At 39.5% G+C, this 21005-nt stretch overlaps 1 protein-coding gene across 3 annotated transcripts in view; it reads left to right on the forward strand.

Annotated features, from left to right (window-relative positions):
* The window catches only part of LOC149080331 (phospholipase A-2-activating protein-like), a 312878-nt gene that overhangs the window by 240663 nt on the left and 51210 nt on the right, over positions 1 to 21005 (forward strand). The window contains exon 9 of one of the 3 annotated variants that reach the window (XM_089239468.1): positions 9735 to 10496. The exons of the other annotated variants lie outside the window; for them this stretch is intronic. Within the exon in view, the coding sequence (XP_089095594.1) occupies positions 9735 to 9763 (29 nt within the window). The 3' untranslated portion in view covers positions 9764 to 10496. Of the gene's footprint in view, positions 1 to 9734; positions 10497 to 21005 lie in introns of those variants that run through there. 3 annotated transcript variants of the gene reach the window in all.

Genomic DNA, 21005 nt, shown 5'->3' on the forward strand with positions numbered 1-21005 from the left:
TGGAAAATCCAAATATGAAATGCCTAGATCTTCGATAGAGTAATTATGTTTGTACTTCATCTTCACTGTTTACACCAATGGTTCTCAAAGTGTGCATCATGGCTACTAGGGCACCATGCTGAGCCGTCAGTATTGATGTGTGCCGGTTCAGTGTTTTAAAGCGATTCTTTGTTAGACTATTGTGGGGAGCTGTGAAAGGGGCAATAGCAGCGGGTGATAAAAAGTCAGACCTGCCAACTCTCCCGATTTAGGTGGGAGATTTTCATCCTTCCTCCCTCTCTCCGGATTTTGGCAGAAAATTAGATTTTACGTGAGCTTTCACTCCGTGTCAATGATTACCGTCGTTGTTAGGGAAAACACCCATAGAGGACAGCCGTGGTCATTTCCATCGAGGGGAGAGCAGCCTTAAAAAAAAGTCTCTGTGACCGCATTTAAGCAACTGGCAAAGACGCGACTTCGTTTACGTAGCATTTATCGGCAATCATTTATCAGGGGCATGACCTTGGTTGCCAAAATTCCTGTATAATCGTTATTGTATTCCATTAACAGCCGTGCGGTAAACACGTTTTTTTGTCGGCAGCTTTGTAATTTGAGTTTTTTTTTAATTGTTTCTTCCGATTAAACATGTTCAGAAAGAAAATATAAAACTTTAAGCTATAATAAAGCTAAAATATAAAGCTTTTCAGAGTTCATATACCCAAGATAGAATCACTGATAGCATTCACGAAAGGAAACACATATTTTATGAACAGTATATAGATGTGATTTCTCTATTCTGCACGGAAAGACTGATATGGAATTATATTCTGCTCATCATGGGCAATGCAGAACCTGCCTTGGAGGGGAGAGAAATGTAACCTTTTCTTAATTGAGTAAAAAAAAAAAAAAAAATTCGAAATTTTTTTTTTGATCGAGTCTGTGAAAGTGGCGGGGGAGTCCCCCCCCCCCTCGGGAGAATCTCCGGATTTCTGGATTTCAAAAGTTGGCACATCTGAAAGCTTGAGAGTCACTGGATTACACCAAACTTTGTAATACACCCATGTTCAGCTCCAGGAACGGAGCTGATTCACTATGGAGGAATGGAGCTGAACGCACCATGTTCATTTAAAAACGGAGGCTATATTGGCAATCATTATGGCCAGCAGTAAACATAGGTAGTACTGTACTTTTACTCGCTATCTAACATGTAAAAAAAAGCTTAGTGCAATGCCATTGCTGTAGGCACAACCATGCTGGTAACATCCAATCACAATAAAGAATTGGCAAAATCGTACAACCAAAAGAATCTTCTCACAAGCTTCTACAGTTGGTTTTCGGCAAACTTCACTGAACGTTTAATAGCATTCTTACCATTTAAAAAAAAAAGAGAAATATCAATGGTTTCAAAATATTTCTTTCTTTCCTTGGAGTTGCCTCCCCATACCCTTTGGTCCACACAAATATATCCGCTGCTACTTCCGCTTTCTGGCACCCAAGGGGATGTCGGTCAAACTGAAAGACCCCGTCTTTGCATATGCTCTTTGGAATTCCAATTCAATAATTGTAATAGCCATGAGCACTTTTTGATGTTATTAGGGTTTCGAACTGGAAGCTGTTTCTTCCCCCATGAAATGTAAGTTTTGGGGGAATCATGTTTCCTATTTCAGAAGAATAGTGCTTCTTTTATGAAAACTGCGGCGCCCTCTAAATTTTGCGGCCAGGTGCAACCGCACTTTTCGTAACTGCCTAGGTCTAACTGAAAAAAATTCAAAATATTTAAGAAAATTTAATTAAAATATATCGGTATATAGAGAAAATACCTATATATATAGAGAAAATACCTATATATATAGCAAGCGTTATAAAAGAGCAACTGAGAGAAACCAGATTTATTTGAAAAACTTCAAAAGTCAGTGTATAGCGCCAAAAAGGCAGCTTTATATACATAACTCAAAATTATAAAATTAGAGAAAATGGGAAGACTTAAAAAATTATAAGAAATTGGAATTTTTTTTTTCCAAATTTCTATTTTTTTCAATTTCTTCTAATTTTTTACGTCTTTTCCCGTTTTCTCTAATTTTACATATATATATATAAAATATTTTAATTAAATTCTTTCATCTTAAAATTCTAATTTTTAAGGTTAGTATCGCAAGATTTTTCAGTAGATATTCCCTGTATCCTCCCTATGGCCTTCTGCAGCAGAGCTTCAGACTAAACTTTTTATGTGCCCTTCTATAATTAATTTGCAATGTGTAAAAGAAAAAAATGATAAGAGAATCATCCCGGTCCCCCGGGCTGAAAACCTATTAGCGAGCTGCTCCTGCCCAGTATAGTCTTTTGCTATACATTAATGTAACAAAGTATTTTACATAAACAAATTTAGATATCAGTGGTTCTAAAAAGTGCATGTGATTCCTTAGTCACTGTGACTTTGCAACATTGATGTGTGCCTGTTCCGTGCTCTAAATTGATATTTTTCAGCACTTCTAAAAGGCGGAGGAGAAACAATGGCTAGGACCAGGGCCCCCCCCACAAGGGTGGAGCTGACAGGGCGCCAGCCCTGGTGTCCGGGACAATTCTCGTAATTTTTTTTGTTTTTCACGCTATAAATTCATTATAAAGGGGCCCCGTGAAGATGCCATTCTAGGGGCAGGCATCTTTTGCGCCCTCACAATCTCATGGCCTCCACATCCTGGAGGGGCCATGCATAAGGGCGCCGTGGTTGGCAAACAATCAAGAACCACTTGATATTGTATAAGTGGAACTATTGCTTACCTAGTTGCTTCAAATAAGAGTCCAAACACTCAGAGGACTTGCCTTGATGAGCAGTTAAAGCAGCGGATCTTAACCTATATCTACTCGTGGAGCCCTTTATAGTATATAATTTCTATGGCGCAGCTCTGTAGGTTCGTCTCTTTTATTTATTTATCAAATTTACTGATTTATTTAATTTTTTTTTCGAGTGACTGCGGAGCCCCTCCCGAAGTGCACATGGAGCCCCAATGACTCTGCGGAGCACCAGTTGGGTGCTCCGTGTTAAAGAAATAAATGCACGCACAATTGCACCACTATCAGGACCTTATAATCCCATATCTGCCGGCATAGGCGTACGCAGAATTTTCTCGAGGGGGGATTTATTTTTTTCCTTAAAAATAACATAATCTTGGGGGGGGAGGGGTTGGAACCTTAACCCTACTTTGCGTACGCCAATGTCAGCCAATATCAGTCATAAACAAGAAGGCAAATTTTCCTTAAATCTTTGCAGGCATTCATTCATTCAACTGAAACGTGTGTCTGAATCACCCCATCAATGCAGAATTTCATTTATTTAAAATACTTTTACCCTGAGGTGAAAGACGCCTGCGTGCAGGGCCGCAACTAGATACTTTGTCACCCGGGGCAAGCCTGAATTTTGGTGTCCCTTGCATGTAGAGAAAGCAGTTAAAGGATGAATTCAGCACCCCTCTTGGTTCAGCGCCCGGGGCACCAGACCCATCTGCTCCTTCCTAGTTGCAGCCCTGCCTGCGTGGACAGAATCAAAAAAAGGGGGTGTGGGCTCCAAAAAAATACCCATCTTATGTGCCTGAAGCTGTACAAATAACTACTAGATAAGTAGAGCAACACGGCAGAACAAGACGTATAGGGTGAAGAAAAATGATTTTTCATTTTTTGTTAGGTTTTTATGTACTGCAAAGCACTGTGGGTGCTCAGACAGCAGCAGCAGCAGCCCCCGGTTCTGACACCACACCAAAACATATGCATCTGGATACCCTCCCGGCACCTAAGGGCGCTATCAATTGTAATGGCAACGGGGACTCCAGCAAGATTCAAGACGCATAGAGAGGAACATTAAAGGAACAGCCAGTTTTTCCTTTAATTTTTTTCTTTTCTTTCGTGTTGATTATTTACGGGGGGGGGGGGAATCACAAATCTACCAGGTGTACAAGTATGAAATGCGGATTTCAGAAAACAGATGGTGCACCAATGCAGTTTGTGCTATAAAAATTTGACACGGCGCCATCTTGTTGTGTCATCAACAAGTGTCAGATGTGCACGAGTGATAAATTGGAAAAGTGGGTGCATAGTGTTGTATTGTTGTGTTCAATATGTCAAAAGTTATACTGAACAAAGAGCATTCATGGACAGCATTAATTTTTTTGTTTTCATTTGAAGAAAACTGCTGCTGAATCGTACCGATTACTTCGAGAAGCTTATGGTGAACATGCTCCATCGCAAGATACGTGTGAATGATGGTTTCTTTGTTTCAAAAGTGGCGACTTTGATGTCGCAGACAAGGAAAATGGAAAACCGCCAAAAAAAAAAAAGATTATGTGGAATTGGAAGCATTGTTGGACGAAGATGATACTACACAGACACAAAAACAACTCGCAGAGCAATTGGGCGTTAGTCAACAAGCTGTTTCCAATCGCAATGCCCCATAACAATGTGAAATGCTCCTTGACAATGTTCAATGGTCAATGTGCAATGCTCCATCACATACGGCAAAAGCGGTTCGCGGCATGTTGGAAGCACTCAGCTGGAAGTTCTACCCTATGCGGCTTACTCACCAGACTTGGCTCCTTCCGATTACCACTTGTTTGCATTGATGGGTCACACACTTTATGAGCAGCGCTTTGGTTCGTACGAAGATGTGAAAAAATAGCTTGATAAATAGTTTGCAGCAAAAGGGGACGGTTTTTACTGGCGTGGTATTCACAAATTTCAGGAAAGATGGGGGAAATGTATAACAAGCAATAGAGCATACGTTGAATAAAGCACTTTTTATCATTCTTCCGAATTTAACGTGTTTTTTTTTGAAAAAAAATCTGCATTTCATACTTGTACACCTGGTATATAGGAGATTTTTATTCCTGAATCAATTTTTCGGGTGCCTGTTCTACACTCTAGCTCTATTTTACACTTTAGCACAGCTGGAAACACTTTAGCTCTGTTTCCTTAACAGATGAAACAAGTACAACGACTGTGTGCAATATTCTTTGGTTGTTTCTTTTTGCCCATAGGCACAGATATTTACGAAGGCTTTCTTGGGAAAAGGGTCAGAATTTTCGAAAACTTACTTTTTCCTCCCATCGCTCCCTTATGCCCATTCGTAGCCCCCAATCATGTCTGTAGCTAGTATCGCCCCCTTGAGTAGTCCCATCGCCCACTATGGGCACACTGATTTAGGCGATTCCGCACTCACTGTAATAGACGTGAAAAAATATTTACATGCATCTAGTATATATACAGTTGATCCCTCTTTTAACATTTCCAAAAAACTGTCATGAAAAAACGTAAGTGGGAAAACGCTGTAAACGGGAAAACCTATTGAGAATTAGTTAGGATTGAGACCATGAAAATGAGTCGTACTCAGCGGGAAAACTTTTCAAGTGGGAACGCTATAAGTGAGATCGACTGCATATATATACTTTTTGTATTAAACAATGTGTCTGAGCTTTATCTGATTTCATTCTGAATTTCCATCAGTTATTTGAGTTTTCCTCATTAATTCTGAATTTTCATTAACTTTGGGGTTTTTTAAGTTTTTTTTATGTATAATCTATAGCATTGCATTTATAAACCTGTTAGGTTTTGCAACCATTTTTTCCATATCTGTTAGTTTGCTTGCTCCACCCACATAATAAGTAGTTTTGTGGGTGTATAGGGTAGCATTTCTCAAACTTTTTCCAACAATGGCTCCCTTATCTTTGTCATTGTTTATCCTTGACTCCCTAGAATAGTTTAAAAAGGATCCTTTAAAGTCTTGAATGGGCACAAATCATTAAACCAACTTGTTGTGATGCTCCAGAAAGTTGAAACCCACACTTTGAGAACAACTGGCATAGGGGGTATTTTCAGCAGGGTCATAACTAAGAGTCGTACTCCCCCCCCTCCCCCATACACAACTTTAAAATTGGATAATTTTATAACACTGTTCTTTTTTCCCTTACCTAAAACTGACGCCTCCTAAATTTTGCAGCCCGGGGTAGTTGCCCCCATCACCCTCTATTTCTAGCCCTGACTTCAGTGCCATCCTTACACATGGCCCACCCGAGCATGGCTTGGAAACCTCAAGTGGATCTCATTATTAAACATGGTGCAAAGATTTCCAAGACGTGTAAACTGTAAGTCGGTATGTCCAGCCCCGTATAGCCTTAGGTATTTCAAAATATATTCTGGTACTATTAAAATTGGGTTTCACCCTCATAGATAGCCAAGTATGTAACAATGATAAATTATCAATTCAATGATAAATTATCAATTCAATTCAATGATGAATTATCAATTCAATTCAATGATGAATTATCAATTCAATTCAATGATGAATTATCAATTCAATTCAATGATGAATTATCAATTCAATTCAATGATGAATTATCAATTCAATTCAATGATGAACTATCAATTCAATTCAATGATGAATTATCAATTGTACTCAATTTTGCAGTATATTCAAATGACCCGCAATATTATTCTGTGGTGATGGTTTTCAATTTAAATTTCGGAGGATGTGGCAAATCCAATGAACATACAATTTATTTCAATTATAAGGAAAAAAGTTTTAAAATGCATACTGAAATTATTCGATTTGAGATTACTTATTTCTACATGATGGTTTAACTTTTGAAAGAATTGACGATTACCATACCTCCTCCAACCGAACAGATCATGCCCTGCCATGACAGAATTTCACAATTTTTAAGTGCATATTTTATTGATTATTCAAATAACATGTTCAAGGAATTAAAAAAAAAGGTCTTTAATTTATATGCATGAAATTCTAATCAGTAAAAAACATAAATTTTAAAAATTATAAATTATTGTTAAGAAAGTGTAAGACACAGGAGGAACGATCGGTGGTGACTCCGTAGGGTCCCGGTCAACGTAGGTGAGCGATCGACAACGAGTAAGTTCCAGTCAGTGGTAATGAACAATCTGCGACGACGAATCTGTAGGTTCCAGTCAGTGGGGATGAATGCGTAGGCTCCCGATATTAGATTTAGTCCATCTGATGATGACGAAGCAAGAGCGTTTAAGAACGGTAGGTTAGTCTAGTGTAGTAGATAGAGAAGAGTCTATCTGACAACTCAGCATAGGCAACTTCTGGTGGTGGTGATCCTCAGAGAAGGGGGAAGTTTAATCCATTATTTTTCAGAGACCTCAGGAATAACTTAGCAGATCGCTTCTAAAGGTGGAGAACTTTTAGCAAACCAGCAGTGCTCACATGCAAACAAATCACAAATGCAGCCAAGTAAAAAGGAACTATGACTTCTTATATGAGTTAAAGTGCTCCAAGAGCCATCTAGGCTTATTTGCATACTAGGAAGAATTTCCCTCTCTGCACTAGTGCAGTGACATAGCCGAAAAACATGTACGTCTACGTGAGGAAGATGATGTCACTCCTTGGGAGACGTACAATCTAGGATCATTGTGCGATCTCAGATTGGAGATCGTCACAGCATATACATTAGATCAATCGGCTCCGTTTTTGATGCGGGGATGGAGCAATGCCCTAGCATGGGTGGAAATGCCTAGTATATCTGTCCATGAGTCAGATGAGGTTGAACTGAGATCTCAGATCCTCGCTCTTGCGATGTGTTAATACAAATGAAATAGTTTAAATGAGAATTATCATAAAGTTTAATCCTGTTTTATGGTCCAGTGTGACAGCTACTTGACCTCAGCAACTTGCGACTGAGAAAGGGAATTTACTCTGTTGCTTGGAGACAGTGTCATTTTAGTGTCCCAGTCCACCATAATATTTAATAAAGAGTAAATTCAGCACTCTTTCTGGTTCAATGCCCAGGGCACCAGACTCCCTGAACTGCCTTCGTTGCAACCATGGGTGTGACCGCATCTTCTCAAGTCCACCATGTGTGTGTGCACCTGTTACCAATCAAAATACAATCTACACTGCTCAAAACAATTAGGGGAGCACATGGTTTTAACAAAATTACGCAAAGATGTATACCGATAAGTAACATAAAATGAATCATCCATAATTTAAAGCCTAGCAGGAAACGGAAGAAGAAAACTTCATATGCAAATCAAAGTTCGAGATAAGGGCAGAAATCGGGATGTTGCAGAAACGTCTGTTTTACTGCCGTAACTGTGAAATTCGATTGCGCAGTATTTTTTTTGAGACAAGGTGACTTGAGGATGTCTCAACAACGTGATTTACCGGAATCTATGGCATGGCGTGTTATAGGCAGACTGGAATCCGGGCAAACACAACGTAGTGTCGCGGACGCTGTTGGAGTCGCCAGAAGTGTTGTTGCAAGGCTGTGGAATCGATTCCAAGAAACAGGAAATGTTAGACGTCGACCAGGGCAAGGTCGGCCATGCGCCACTACAGCAATTGATGACCGGTATGTACGGTTAACAGCCCGTCGAAACAGAACAGAGAATGCTATGCAGCTGCAAAGACGGTTGCTCTTGGCAACAGGACGAAGGGTGTCCAGCCAAACAGTACGTAATCGATTTCATGAGGGAGGGCTCTATGCACGTAGGCCAATGGTCTGCATTCCGTTGACCCCACGCCACCGTGCGGCCCGAAGAAGATGGGCTGCTGAACATCGAGATTGAGAGCAACATGATTGGAGCCAAGTGCTGTTTACAGACGAGTCCCGATTCAGTCTGGAGTGTGACACCCGACGTGTTCTGGTATGGAGGGACAGGGGCACTCGAAATAACCCCGCATTCGTTCGTGAAAGGTCACAATACAGACGAGCTGGTTCGATGGTATGGGGTGGAATCAGCATAGGTGGACGTACGGACCTGCATATCATTCGGAATGGCACTTTGATCACCCGAAGGTATGCAGACGAGATACTGCGACCTCATGTCATCCCTTACGCTGGAGCCATTGGAGATTCCTTTGTTTTCCAGGATGATAATGCCCGACCGCATAGAGCTCGTCTGGTGGAGAACATGCTTGAAGCTGAAACAATACAGCGTATGGAATGGCTAGCGTGCTCTTCTGACCTGAATCCAATCGAGCATGTTTAGGACATGCTCGGACGACGCATTGCTGTGCGACCAAGGCTGCCTGTTACTGTCCGAGACTTGCAGATTGCACTTCTTGAGGAGTGGAACAGTATTCCCCATATCTGATCGATAACCTCATCGCATCCATGGCAAACAGGTGTGTAGCAGTCTAAGCTGTTCGAGGAGACCACACGCCCTATTAAAACTCATGCATCATGTCTAAACAGTACTTTTTTTTATCGTTTACATGTAAACAAATTGTTGCCCTAAATCATCTTTTCATGTTTTTTCCATATTTTCAAAGAATTAAAGCTTAATTCCAAATTTTTTTACGTCTTTTTTCCGTATTGCGCATTGATACGCGTGTACTATCCATTGTATGCCAATACATGGCTGCCTCGCACGGTTTTCTTCACTTTTTTGCTTGCTCCCCTAATTGTTTTGAGCAGTGTATCTCCGCCAAACATTGCATACACAGAATCCAATCCGAACCCACAATGCATGCCCAAAACAAATATAATACGCAACAGATCCACAATTAGATACCTTTTTTTTTCTTCCTTTCAAACCGAGCAAAACTCAGGTCTATCACCATCTAAGGGCTGTTTACTACCTAGTGAGTTGTACTGGAAGTGTAAATGTGTTTACCTAAACAGTCTGAGAGCGTATGTAGTGTTGTGTTTGATTTTTCAGTGTTGCCATCGATATGTCAGAAGTGAAGTGAGTGATGTGTTATGATTGAATTACATTTGTATTGTTTCTAGGTCTGTTGCTCTGTGACGAGACTTTTTAAAGGGGAGATCGGCTGGCATTCGTGCCTTGAAATTGGGAACCACAGAAAACTAACTTCAGCTGACCACTAAATACCTGGTGAACTTGTTGTCTAGAATATATTATATTCTGGCAGACTCTTGCAATGTTGATTCTGTGGCCAAAGAAGGAATTTGGATCCCAACCGGCCCAGTACATCCGAATGGAGCATTACAGGACATTCTACTTGAAAACGGGACGTATGGTCTTTAGCAAATCATTATATTGTATCTGAAGAAATTTATTATTTTCCAAAGAAAGCACACTTTGAGCAACACCAATCATTTTTGACTTCCGACATTTCTGGTTTAACTGAATCGTCAGGTCCCATACAGCCGATCCATCATTTAGGAATGCGATTGTTCAAAATTTCTCGAACATCCAAGCACCAGTGTGATGGTACCCCGTTCTGCTGGAAAATGAAGTCATCCGAATCTGTTTCTAACTGGGAAAAGCCAATCTTGTCAAACACTGAAGTGGCGGCAGAAGGAAGAGTGTTAGCGCTGCCTGTTGGCAACTGTGTGAAACTCTAGATTTTGCTCTTTCTACCTATACATTATTCGATCCAAATGGATTAGAAGCTGAATAGTTATGATTTTTTTCAAATTGGATGATTCTTTTTGAAACACTTTGTATTTTCCTGCATTCATTTTGAACTTGAAACCCACGCTGCCATTGTATTTAATTAGGAATTAAATATTTCTATTTAGAACACTAATTAGTTATTACTTTTATTATTTTTCTTACGATTTTAAATGTACAGCAAAGAACATGATGAACTCAGTTTTGATGTTCTCATAAATTCAATTTAAAAAATATTCTAATAGCATTTTAAACCTTTAAGAAAATAGAAAAAAAATTGTCACTCTGAGAAATTAATTGGCCAGTTGACTGGTTAAACAAGTATGCTTTCAATTTTCAATCCAAATTATCATGGCTTGACTTGGAGTTTGATGGGCCCTGTGCAGAAGAGGTATTGGGGGGCCCCTCTACTGTTGTCAAAGGTTTGGTATGTCATCAAATGCAGTACATGTTGTTTGCAAACACATCAAAAAAGGGATATGCATTATTTTTGAAATGAGAAATGTATTGTAAAATTCTTCATGAAATATCTTGCAATAAATCCTTTTTCTGCACTCTTATATGAGCAAATCATTTAACTGATTGATAATGTCATTGAAATCTAATTTTTGAGTTATCTCAGCTTCAATACACAATAAAGCTAAAGATTCTAGTTTTTCTTGTAAAAGACTTGAGCAAACTGATGATTTTACCCTTTTTTATAAGAATGATCTTTCTCTTGAACAGTCAGATATTGGTAATATGGTAATGTGATGATTCAATGCTATCTAAAATATTAACGTCTCTTTTGAACCTCTAGCATTATTTAACATTTGTGGCATTGTGTCAGCAACCCGAACCAAGGATGAAAATTGTTGCAGTTTGTCTGAAAAAGTGTTTGCAAGATCAGATGCATAAAGTTTTGCATTGCAAATATACAGAATCTTCATGAAGATTTGGGGATTTCATGTTGATCAAATATGCAAACTTTCTTGTCATCTTTTCATTAATCATTTTATGGTCAAAAAGATGTGAAATTGAGGATTCAAACAAAAGACTGACACATTAAAACATTTTTGTTGCTGAGTTAATATTGCAATAGGTGCATTATACTGGAAGTGCTGTGTAAAGTCTATTATTGATTGGTTTAATATTAACATTGATATATTTAATAGGGTTTGCTAATAATGGGCACTTTGGAAATAGTCTGATGTGTTTTAGGGAAAATTATTTTATTTTCCAAAATATTATCAAATAAAATTCATAAAAATTTAGGGGAAGGGCCTTGAAATATAGGGCTCTGAACAAATGCAAGTTTTTCATGCGGAAATCAGGCCCTGCAAATCATATTGCATCACTGATTATAATGAAACAAATGGTTCTCCCGTTTTTGCTAAGGTTTGGTAGTGAATAAAATGTTTGGTACCTCAATTTAAGCACATATTTTTTTCCCATAGAAAAGTTCGTGTGTGAGCTCAATCCATCTCGTTCTCAAAATTATCATATACTTAATGCCATAATTGTACCTGATTGCTATCCCTAAACAATGTTCTCTCTAAGCTGCATGTGTGTGCAGAATACAATAGTTCTATGCAGGTAAAAAAAAATTAAGTATGTTTTCCTTTACCAAATATTAAGATTTTTTGTTTGGTCTCAGGGAAAAATCTTTTTTTCTAAAGTAGACTTCATAATATCCTATCATCAAATTCAAGTTTTTTCAAATTGTACTGTTACTAAACCTCAGCCCTATGCCACAAGATCTGGATGGATGCAAAGTAGAAAACCTATAATAATGAAGTCTTGGGTATATCAGTGCGCTATCTACATTTTATGTATGAAAAGCATTTTACAACACATTTTTGGCTTCTTTATTTTCACTTAACTCTTACCTGTTTTTAGTTATACAGTAGAGTCTCTCAATTATTCGGGCTAATGGTGGGGAAGGTAAACACAGATAACTGGAAAACATGCAAAAACCACTGGGAGTAAAAAAAAAAGATTTAAAATAACAATATTGGAAAAAAAAGATGTATTTTTCCTGTTTAAAATAAATAACCACTGTATATATTCATATTATCTGTGCAAAAGAATCTAATAAAAAATTACACTTATTGGTGGATAGCCACACTACTAAGATATAGGGTCTCATTGATAGCAGAAATAAAATAGAACGTCGATTATATCTGTTCTGATTTTGGGGAAGGCAATCATGGATAACCAAAAAACACGGTTATCCTTTTCCTGTCAGCCATTCTGCACGGTTATAAAATGTACTACGAGAATGACATGAACGAGGAATAGCGCTGGACCAGTCTGAGGTATGCGACCACCATAGGCGGAGATAGACTATTACCACTAAACCAGACATGCACCTTGTTGCTGGTGCAATGCCAAATGAGAAGGGGCGCAGAAACATTGATAGAAAAATATCTTTAAGAGATACGTATTTATAAAAAAATAACTATAAAATATACATGAAAAACGACCGAGATGAGAATTTAAAAAAAAAAAAAAATTGAAAGGCGTGTGTATAATATCACGGTTATTTTTCGAAAACAAAATAATCTATGGGCAATGCACCGATATACGTACAGCACATAGCGATTTTGGTCAGATAAAAATATACACTCTCACTCTTGAGCTTTTCGATTACCCCTGTAGCAGATTTTTTTTGGGGGGGGGGGTGAGAGAGAGAAGCAATTTCTTTCTCTGTTGTGCAGTAAAAAATAATGGAGGAATCGCCCTTGGTCACCAGAGCCAGAGGCCTTTCATGCCTCTTTTTTCCCCGATTTGTATTACTTTTATTAAAAATGCAAAATCAAATCGCCAATACAGCACAGTATTTCAAAAAAAAAAATTAAAACAAACAAATGAATGAATTAAAATCTATGATTAGCTGACCATTTTAAATATGGATCCTGCACTTGGGCCTCGTTCCTATCTGTCACACGAGGAGAAACAAAAATGTGCTCACACGAGAAAACCCATGCACTTTAGCTTCCCGATCACTGACCAGTCTCCTGACTCGCCCTTCTTTCCTATTAGTTCAAGCAGGGGCAGCTCGGTGGCACTGTGTGTGCCCTAGAAGGTCGTCAAATCCTGAGTGAAATGGCAAAAAAAATTTTGGAAAAATTATTTTTGCCCGCTGTAGAGAGAGGGGCCCAAATCTTTTGTTAAAAAAATTTAAACGTAATTATAACTAATGAAACCTGAAAAAAAAATAAAGCCGTAGATATATATATATATATATATATATATATGTATATATATATATAAGACGCAGTGGTTTATCCACACTAAAGCTACTTCAAAGTTAAGACTCTTCTCATGCAACTTCAGTCCACAATAAGAAATTCATTTCCGGCGTTTTGTTTTTATTTCAACATAATTTTTTTTTAACGTATGATCTACGGACTATACGCAGCAGAATAGGTAGGTTAATTGAGAATATAGGTCAATATATATATTCATGGAAATATGGAAATAAAGTAGTTTACCTTACATATCCAAAATAAGGAGGGGAGGCAGCGGCAAATCCATTTTGTATAAGAAAAATTTTGGATATGTATCTTCGTATATTTGAAATGGTTTTTTTGAAGCTGATGAAATATAGAGTTAAATGTGTATTACGGTAGATGCGGTAAAGCATAATCACCAATCGCCTTGGTAAGTTTGATAAATTTTGCAACATTTATCATATTTACCGGCGATTATGCATAACCCTTGAAAAAGAAGCAAGCCTCACACGTTTGTGACCCTGTATGCACAAACGTGTGAGGCTTGCTTCTTTTCACCTTATAAACTGAAGAGCCAAAAAAACTGGTACAGGCATGCGTATGCAAATAAAGAGATATGGAACCAATCAGAGTATGGCGCTGCGGTCGGCAACGCCTATATAACACAACAAGTGTCTGGCATAGTTGTTAGATCGGTTACTGCTGCTGCAATGGCAGGTTATCGAGATTTAAGTGAGTTTGAACGTGGTGTTATAGTCGGCGCACGAGAGATGAGACACAGCATCTCCGAGGTAGCAATGAAATTTGGATTTTCACGTACGACCATTTCACGAGTGTACCGTGAATATCGGGAATCCAGTAAAAAATTAAATCTACGACATCGCTGCGGCCAGAAAAAGATCATGCAAGAACGGGACCAACGACAACTGACGAGAATCATTAAACGTGACAGACGTGCAACCCTTCTGCAAATTGCTGCAGATTTCAATGCTGTGCCATCAACAAGTGTCAGCGTGCGAACCATTCAACGAAACATCATCGATATGGGCTTTTGGAGCCGAAGGCCCACTCGTGTACCCTTGATGACTGCACGGCACAAAGCTTTATGCCTCGCCTGGGCCCGACAATACTGACATTGGACTGGAAACACGTTGCCTGGTCTGACGAGTCTCGGTTCCAATTGCTTCGAGCTGATGGATGTGTACGGGTATGGAGACAACCTCATGAATCCATGGACCCTACATGTCAACAGGGGACTGTTCAAGCTGGTGGAGGCTCTGTGATGGTATGGGGCGTGTGCAGTTGGCGTGATATGGGACCCCTGATACATCTAGATACAACTCTGACAGGTGACAGGTACGTAAGCATCCTGTCTGATCACCTGCACCCATTCATTTCCATTGTGCATTCCGACGGACTTGGACAATTTCAGCAGGACAATGCGACACCCCACACGTCCAGAATTGCTACAAAGTGGCCCCAGGAACACTCTTCTGACTTTAGACATTTCCGCTGGCCACCTAACTCCCCAGACATGAGCATTATTGGACATATCTGGGATGCCTTGCAACGTGCTGTTCAGGAAAGATCTCCACTCCCTCTTACTCCTATGGATTTATGGACAGCCCTGCAGGATTCATGGTGTCAATTACCTCCAGCACTACTTCAGACATTAGTCGAGTCCATGCCACGTCGTGTTGCGGCACTTCTGCGGGCTTGCGGTGGCCCTACACGATATTAGGCAGGTGTACCAGTTTTTTTGGCTCTTCAGTGTATATTCTTTTTTACCTTCAGGGATGTTCAGTCTGAATTTCAAGAATTGTGCAGTATCGTTGAAATTAAAGCTGAAGTCCCTGAGGTTAAAAAAAAAATCTACAGAGGGAAAAAACCCATTCCCAGTGCTGTCTTAATGCTTGGGCCCACTCAAGAGTAGAAGGGCCTCACGAAAATGAGATCTAGTTAAAATTTTCTAGAACTTGGTAGCGCCTCAGAAAAACCACTTGACCTGGGGGGCCCCATAATGCTTTTAAGATAACCCTGCCCTTTCCCCAGGGCCGTAGCATGCTTTCTCGGGGACAGTCTTTTCTTGGAGTCTCCTTGAAATGGTTATGCTTAGAAAAAGGGAGGAGTTGCAAGCACCTCCTCCCCCATTCGGCTCGTTGCCTCACCACCCAAGTTGCCTCAGAATAGTTACCGAGCCTGCCCAAGTTATAGGACTCGGTTCTTTAGCTGCTGTTTGCCTGCCCCTTCTGTTTCTCAGTACTGGGATAATTTCAAATGAAGTTCATTAGGTTTATAAATATGAAAGAAATCGTACAGAAATATCACTTTAATTTAATCACTTTTATTATCATCTTAGCCCATATGTGATGCGTGCACTACACAAATTTTACCATAAAACTCAATTAAAATAAGTATGAAGAAGGGTATCCTGCATAAATGTGTGACATTTTGCTTTTTTAATGTTTTCAAATCTCTTAATTAAATCAAACAAGTTGGGTTTTTATGCTTGTTTACAAGTTAAATAACAGTAATCCATTCTAGAAGAAGTTTTTCCGACTTGTTTGTCCCTTAATGTCCAAGCAAGAGGGGGGGGGGGATGGGGACGATTGCCACACCAAGAGTCTGATAATATGGTAGAATCAATGTCCCGTATTTTACGGGATAATTGTTGTATTGACTAGCCAAAAATGTCTCCTCTGACACATCACTCTGGATTCACATCTGGGGGAGGGGGATGCTGACTACTGTTTTTGCACCGGGGGCCATTAGATCCAAGATAGGTCCTGACGTCACTTCATATATACACACATGATCATGTGATCATGTGATAGATCACATGACTTCACCTTTGACGCTGGGGGGGGGGGAAGGCCGATGCCCATGGTGACCACATGACCGCATTTGAAGTGACACCATTTTTGTGCCTTATCTTTCAGTTTAAAAAAAAACAATACATTTTGATTAACTTGCCAGCCTTTCCTGTAACTGGCTGTAAATCTTCAAGTGCTGATCACCCCAGGACAATGTCCAGTTCTTATTTATTTATACAATAATTTTGGAATTATTGTATAAATAATAAATAATTGATAATAAATAATTTAATTTATATAATAAATAATGCAATTGTTGGTGATTGAAGTAATTTTACATTTTTCGAAAATATAAAGGGCACGGGTGAATCAACGACAGTGGCGGGGAGTAAGTTCCAGTTAGCTATGGCAACACCTTCTATAGCAGAAAGTCTCTGTGCGAATCTTCAACCATTTCACTTGTAGCCATTGGATAGATATAGCATTCAGACGTATGCGAAATCTTTACCTTTTTTTGCAGTACATCCAATGACTAACTAAGTGGATGAAACTAAATTTAAAGCAGTCACACACACACAGCGGAAGCAGAGATAGGGTTTATCTTATGTAGATGGTCAAGTCTACTAGACATATATATTGGTGTGCATAGGCGTAAACTTGTATCCAGCCCATGGGCCTGAGCTCCCCAATATTTTTTAAGACCCGGCTCGGCCCTCGCCGAGAACCGAACGGCCAATGCCAAAACATTTTTCGAGCGTCGTTGTAACAGAAACAAAATTTGACTTTTGACTGAGGGGAAAGGGTAGAACACAGAATCAAATAAACTAGTTAATTACAATATTGATTTTTAAAAAATGAAATAAATAATTTTTAAAGGTTCAAGAGCCCCTCGGCTCCTGAAGAACTTCAGAAGATCCTGGTGATTTTATAGTTGATTTTTTATTGTATATAATGATCCACCCGTTGACGAATGTTGATTATTGTGAAAAAAAGAATTTTTTTCAGCCACAACCCGTTCTCCGGGTATGCTTCGATATCTCTCTGAGATGTGAAGCGTGCTGTGTCCGGTCTTCAAAGGTCGAAGGAGCCCTAGGTAAGGCTGGAACTGGGGGGGGGGGGGCAACTGCACAGGGCAGCAAAATTTAGGGGGGGGGGCAATTTTAGGTGGGAACAAAGAACTCTGTTATAAAATGATCAAATTTTAAAGTTGGGGGGGGGGGCGGCAAAGTAATGTTTGCTCTGGGCTGCAAAGATCCTAGTGATATCCCCCCCCCACCTTCAACTCTTCTTCCCGTATGGTTGGGTGTTTTGAAGATGAGAAACTAAACTAAAACAAATTCAATAAAAAACTGTCATTCAATCATTGTAAAGAAGGCCTACTATATATTATCGGTGCGCTGAGATGGTGGCCTACAAGTTGGTTGCAAGACTCATTCATTCATAAGAAAAATATCGCTCACAAATTAAAAATAATTTCTTCAGTTGAAAAGGTAAAAATTATCTAAGGAAGCAGGTTGGCCACCCCTTCATAAACAGTGAAATGCATGCACAATACGGGTATATAAGTGACGAAAAATATATCTGTCTATTTAAAATTCAACAAATCATAGTCAGTCTTCGGTGTAACGCCACTCAGGGACCAAATAAAAATGACCATGAGCTGTGAGAACTGATAACGAGTAGTCCCAATTCACTAATTATGCTGGCAGGCACCAAGAAATAGGGACGATAATAGGCATCCCCCATCGTGCAGCAGGGTCTCAGGCTGGTTTCTTTGGTGGGCCATAGCTTACGGGCCTATAATGAATTTTTTTGTGAAAAAAAAATGATAGAGTAATCGTCTCTCTTCCGGCCCCCTGGGTGGTGAGGGGCATGTTTATAGTGTAATACATGCTTGATGACGTTAATAGTGTTCACGTTACAACGAGGTCTTTATTTTACTTTGTCAAGCCTATCTCGCTGTTATCATCCTTGATAAGATATAAGATTTTAAATTGAAAATTAATTTAAAAAAATTATGTATTGATAGATTATCATCTTTCTATGTTTAGCGTGACCTTTTCTATGAACACAGGGTTGTAGCGTGCCTTCTCTGGGCTCCAGGGCAATGCCTCGGTTGCCCCAACCTAGTCCTGGGCCTGTACGGACATATAGTAGTTATTCCAGACAACCAGCTTTCCCGGGTAGATAGAACGAGGCAAAGCGCTGGGACAAAGGCTAGCGTGCATAGTGATCAAAGAAAAGTCGTTGGACGCACCAGGATTAACCATTTGAGGAAAACAAAGCACATGCTTAGGTCCATATTCCACTGCGTCCCGGAAGACGTGACAGCATTCAAGGGGGAATCAAAAATATATAGGTTTATACTGTATGTGCACCAATACGTCGCATATAGTATAAACCTATACAAGTTTTCTGTCGCGAAAATTTACATTTTCTTCGTGGCGAAAGCTTTTGTAACCTATTGAAAGGTCTATTGTACGTTCCCCCAACTCATTGTGTACTTCAAAGGAATTGCTCTTCTTCCAAGTTTGCAAGAAAAAGAAGGGCTGGAAGGGAAAATCAAGAGACTGAACTTGGCGCTTTATTACTGTATTTTTAAACTGGATTTTGGATATTTTTTTGAAACAAACTAAACTGTATAATTAAATAATTACTGGCAAAAATTTTCTTGTTCTTTAAGTTCAGCTTGTTCTTTATTTTTTTTTGTATGAGAATTTCAAAATGTCTAGTTTCAATTTCTTATTCTCCCCCCCCCCCCACACACACACAGTCTACTGCAGAACCCCCAGGCATAGGCCCTTGCATCCGAAGCGGGCCCCAGGCCAGATTTTTCACGGGCTCTCACATATAAATTTATAGTGTGGAAAGCAGAAAGGGGCCTCCAGCCAAGTGATTTTTCTGAGGCTCTACACAGAAAATTCTTGAAAATTTCAACCGGTTCTGATTTTTGTGAGGCCCTGTGTCTTGCCTGCATGGGCCCGTGCATTAAGACAGCAATGATGAAAAGACAAAAAGTAAGAATTGCCCTGTAGCCCTGTTAGCTTCCTTGGGGGGGGGGGGGGACATGACTACAAATTTATGAGTGCGTTTTCTTTCATGTATACATGTAGAGTCAAACTTGATTATGACAGCCTTCATGAAATAATGCTATTGTGTTGTTTGTTGAAACTGAGATGAAAGATAGATATTGAGCCGCGCCCAAAATAAAGGAGTCTCGTGTTTAACAGAAGTGAAAAAAAACAACTACGATTCGGAATCAGGGCCGCAACTAGAGGGAAGCAGGCATGTCTGATGCCTGGGTGCTGGACGTCAAGGGGTGCAGAATACACCCTTTAACTGCTTTATACAGTCAGGGCCGTCTTAAGAGGATCATGTATTTGTATTTGTATGGGGTGCCCCGGGCCCAATTGATTTTTCTGAGGCCCTACCAAACAACTTCTCAAATTTCAACCAGATCTCATTTTTGTGAGGCCCCTCTTCGCATGAGGCCCCCCAGGCTGTGCCCGGGTGGGCCCATGCCTTAAGACGGCACTGCATACCTTGCACCACCCAAGCTCCATCGACCATTGTCAATTTCAGCCACTGTCCCGAATGTGGGGGCTGGGTGGTGTCGGGTGCTTTATTATGCAAATATGTACATGGATATGAAACACACACATAAAAAAAGACAAACAAAAAGTACATAAAGATTTTAAAAAATTGATGAAAAATTCCTATTGTACAAAATTTACATCCATGGTTTTGTAGCTCTAGTTAGCCCTTTGTTGTCTTCTGTGGCCAGGCGCCAGGTCATGGACCACGTCTTCTCTTCTAGACTTGGTGGCTTGTACTCTACCGCATTAGCGTACGCAAGGGGGGTTTGAGGTTCTAACCCCCCTGAGCCAATATTATAGTGTTATTTTGCAGGGAAAAAAAGTAAACCCCCTCAGAAGGAAAAAGAACTTAAACCCCCTTGAGAAAATTCTGCGTACGCCTATGCTCTACTGTATAAGATTCTAATTGAGGTTGCTGAGGAATTTGGCAAGAGAAAAATTCAAGGAACAGAACGGTGAAGTTTGATTTGGCACAAAATAATTGTTTGATTGGCTTGCTCAAACTGATAACATTAAAAAATAACGATCAATTTTTTTTTTCTGCTTGTAAAATTTGTTCATTTGCATAAGGTTTTTTTTAAAAATTTTGATGTCTATATCCTTAACCAGTCAAGTGGTTACAATGGCAATTGCAGTCGCTGCCATACTTAATGGTGGTGCCTACGACGGTATTTGCAGACGCAAAGACTTTTCGGTCTTCACATAGGTATGAAGAAATTATTTGTCATACATGTGCTGCCATCTGTACAGCCATCTTTCTGCTTTATTATCTCATCATTAGATGGAGTTCAAAAATTGTATTTCAAGATCTGAGATTATTATTACTATTATCTTTGTCATGTTTTGCAAAGCTACATCCCCATCGCTTTTTTTTTTATTTCCAATTCTCTTGCAAAGATACATCTGTTTTATTACTCGTATATCTTTTAGCAAAGGTTCAACTACTATGGTTCCACATAAATCCATCAACACTATTTCTTTTAGTCACAGGACATTATGACCCCCCCCCCTTACTTTTG

This window comes from Pholcus phalangioides, unplaced genomic scaffold, assembly GCF_987345545.1.
Source record: "Pholcus phalangioides strain wild (caught in Gottingen) unplaced genomic scaffold, Ppha-v1.0 ptg000011l_1, whole genome shotgun sequence".
Taxonomy (NCBI): Eukaryota; Metazoa; Arthropoda; class Arachnida; order Araneae; family Pholcidae; genus Pholcus; species Pholcus phalangioides.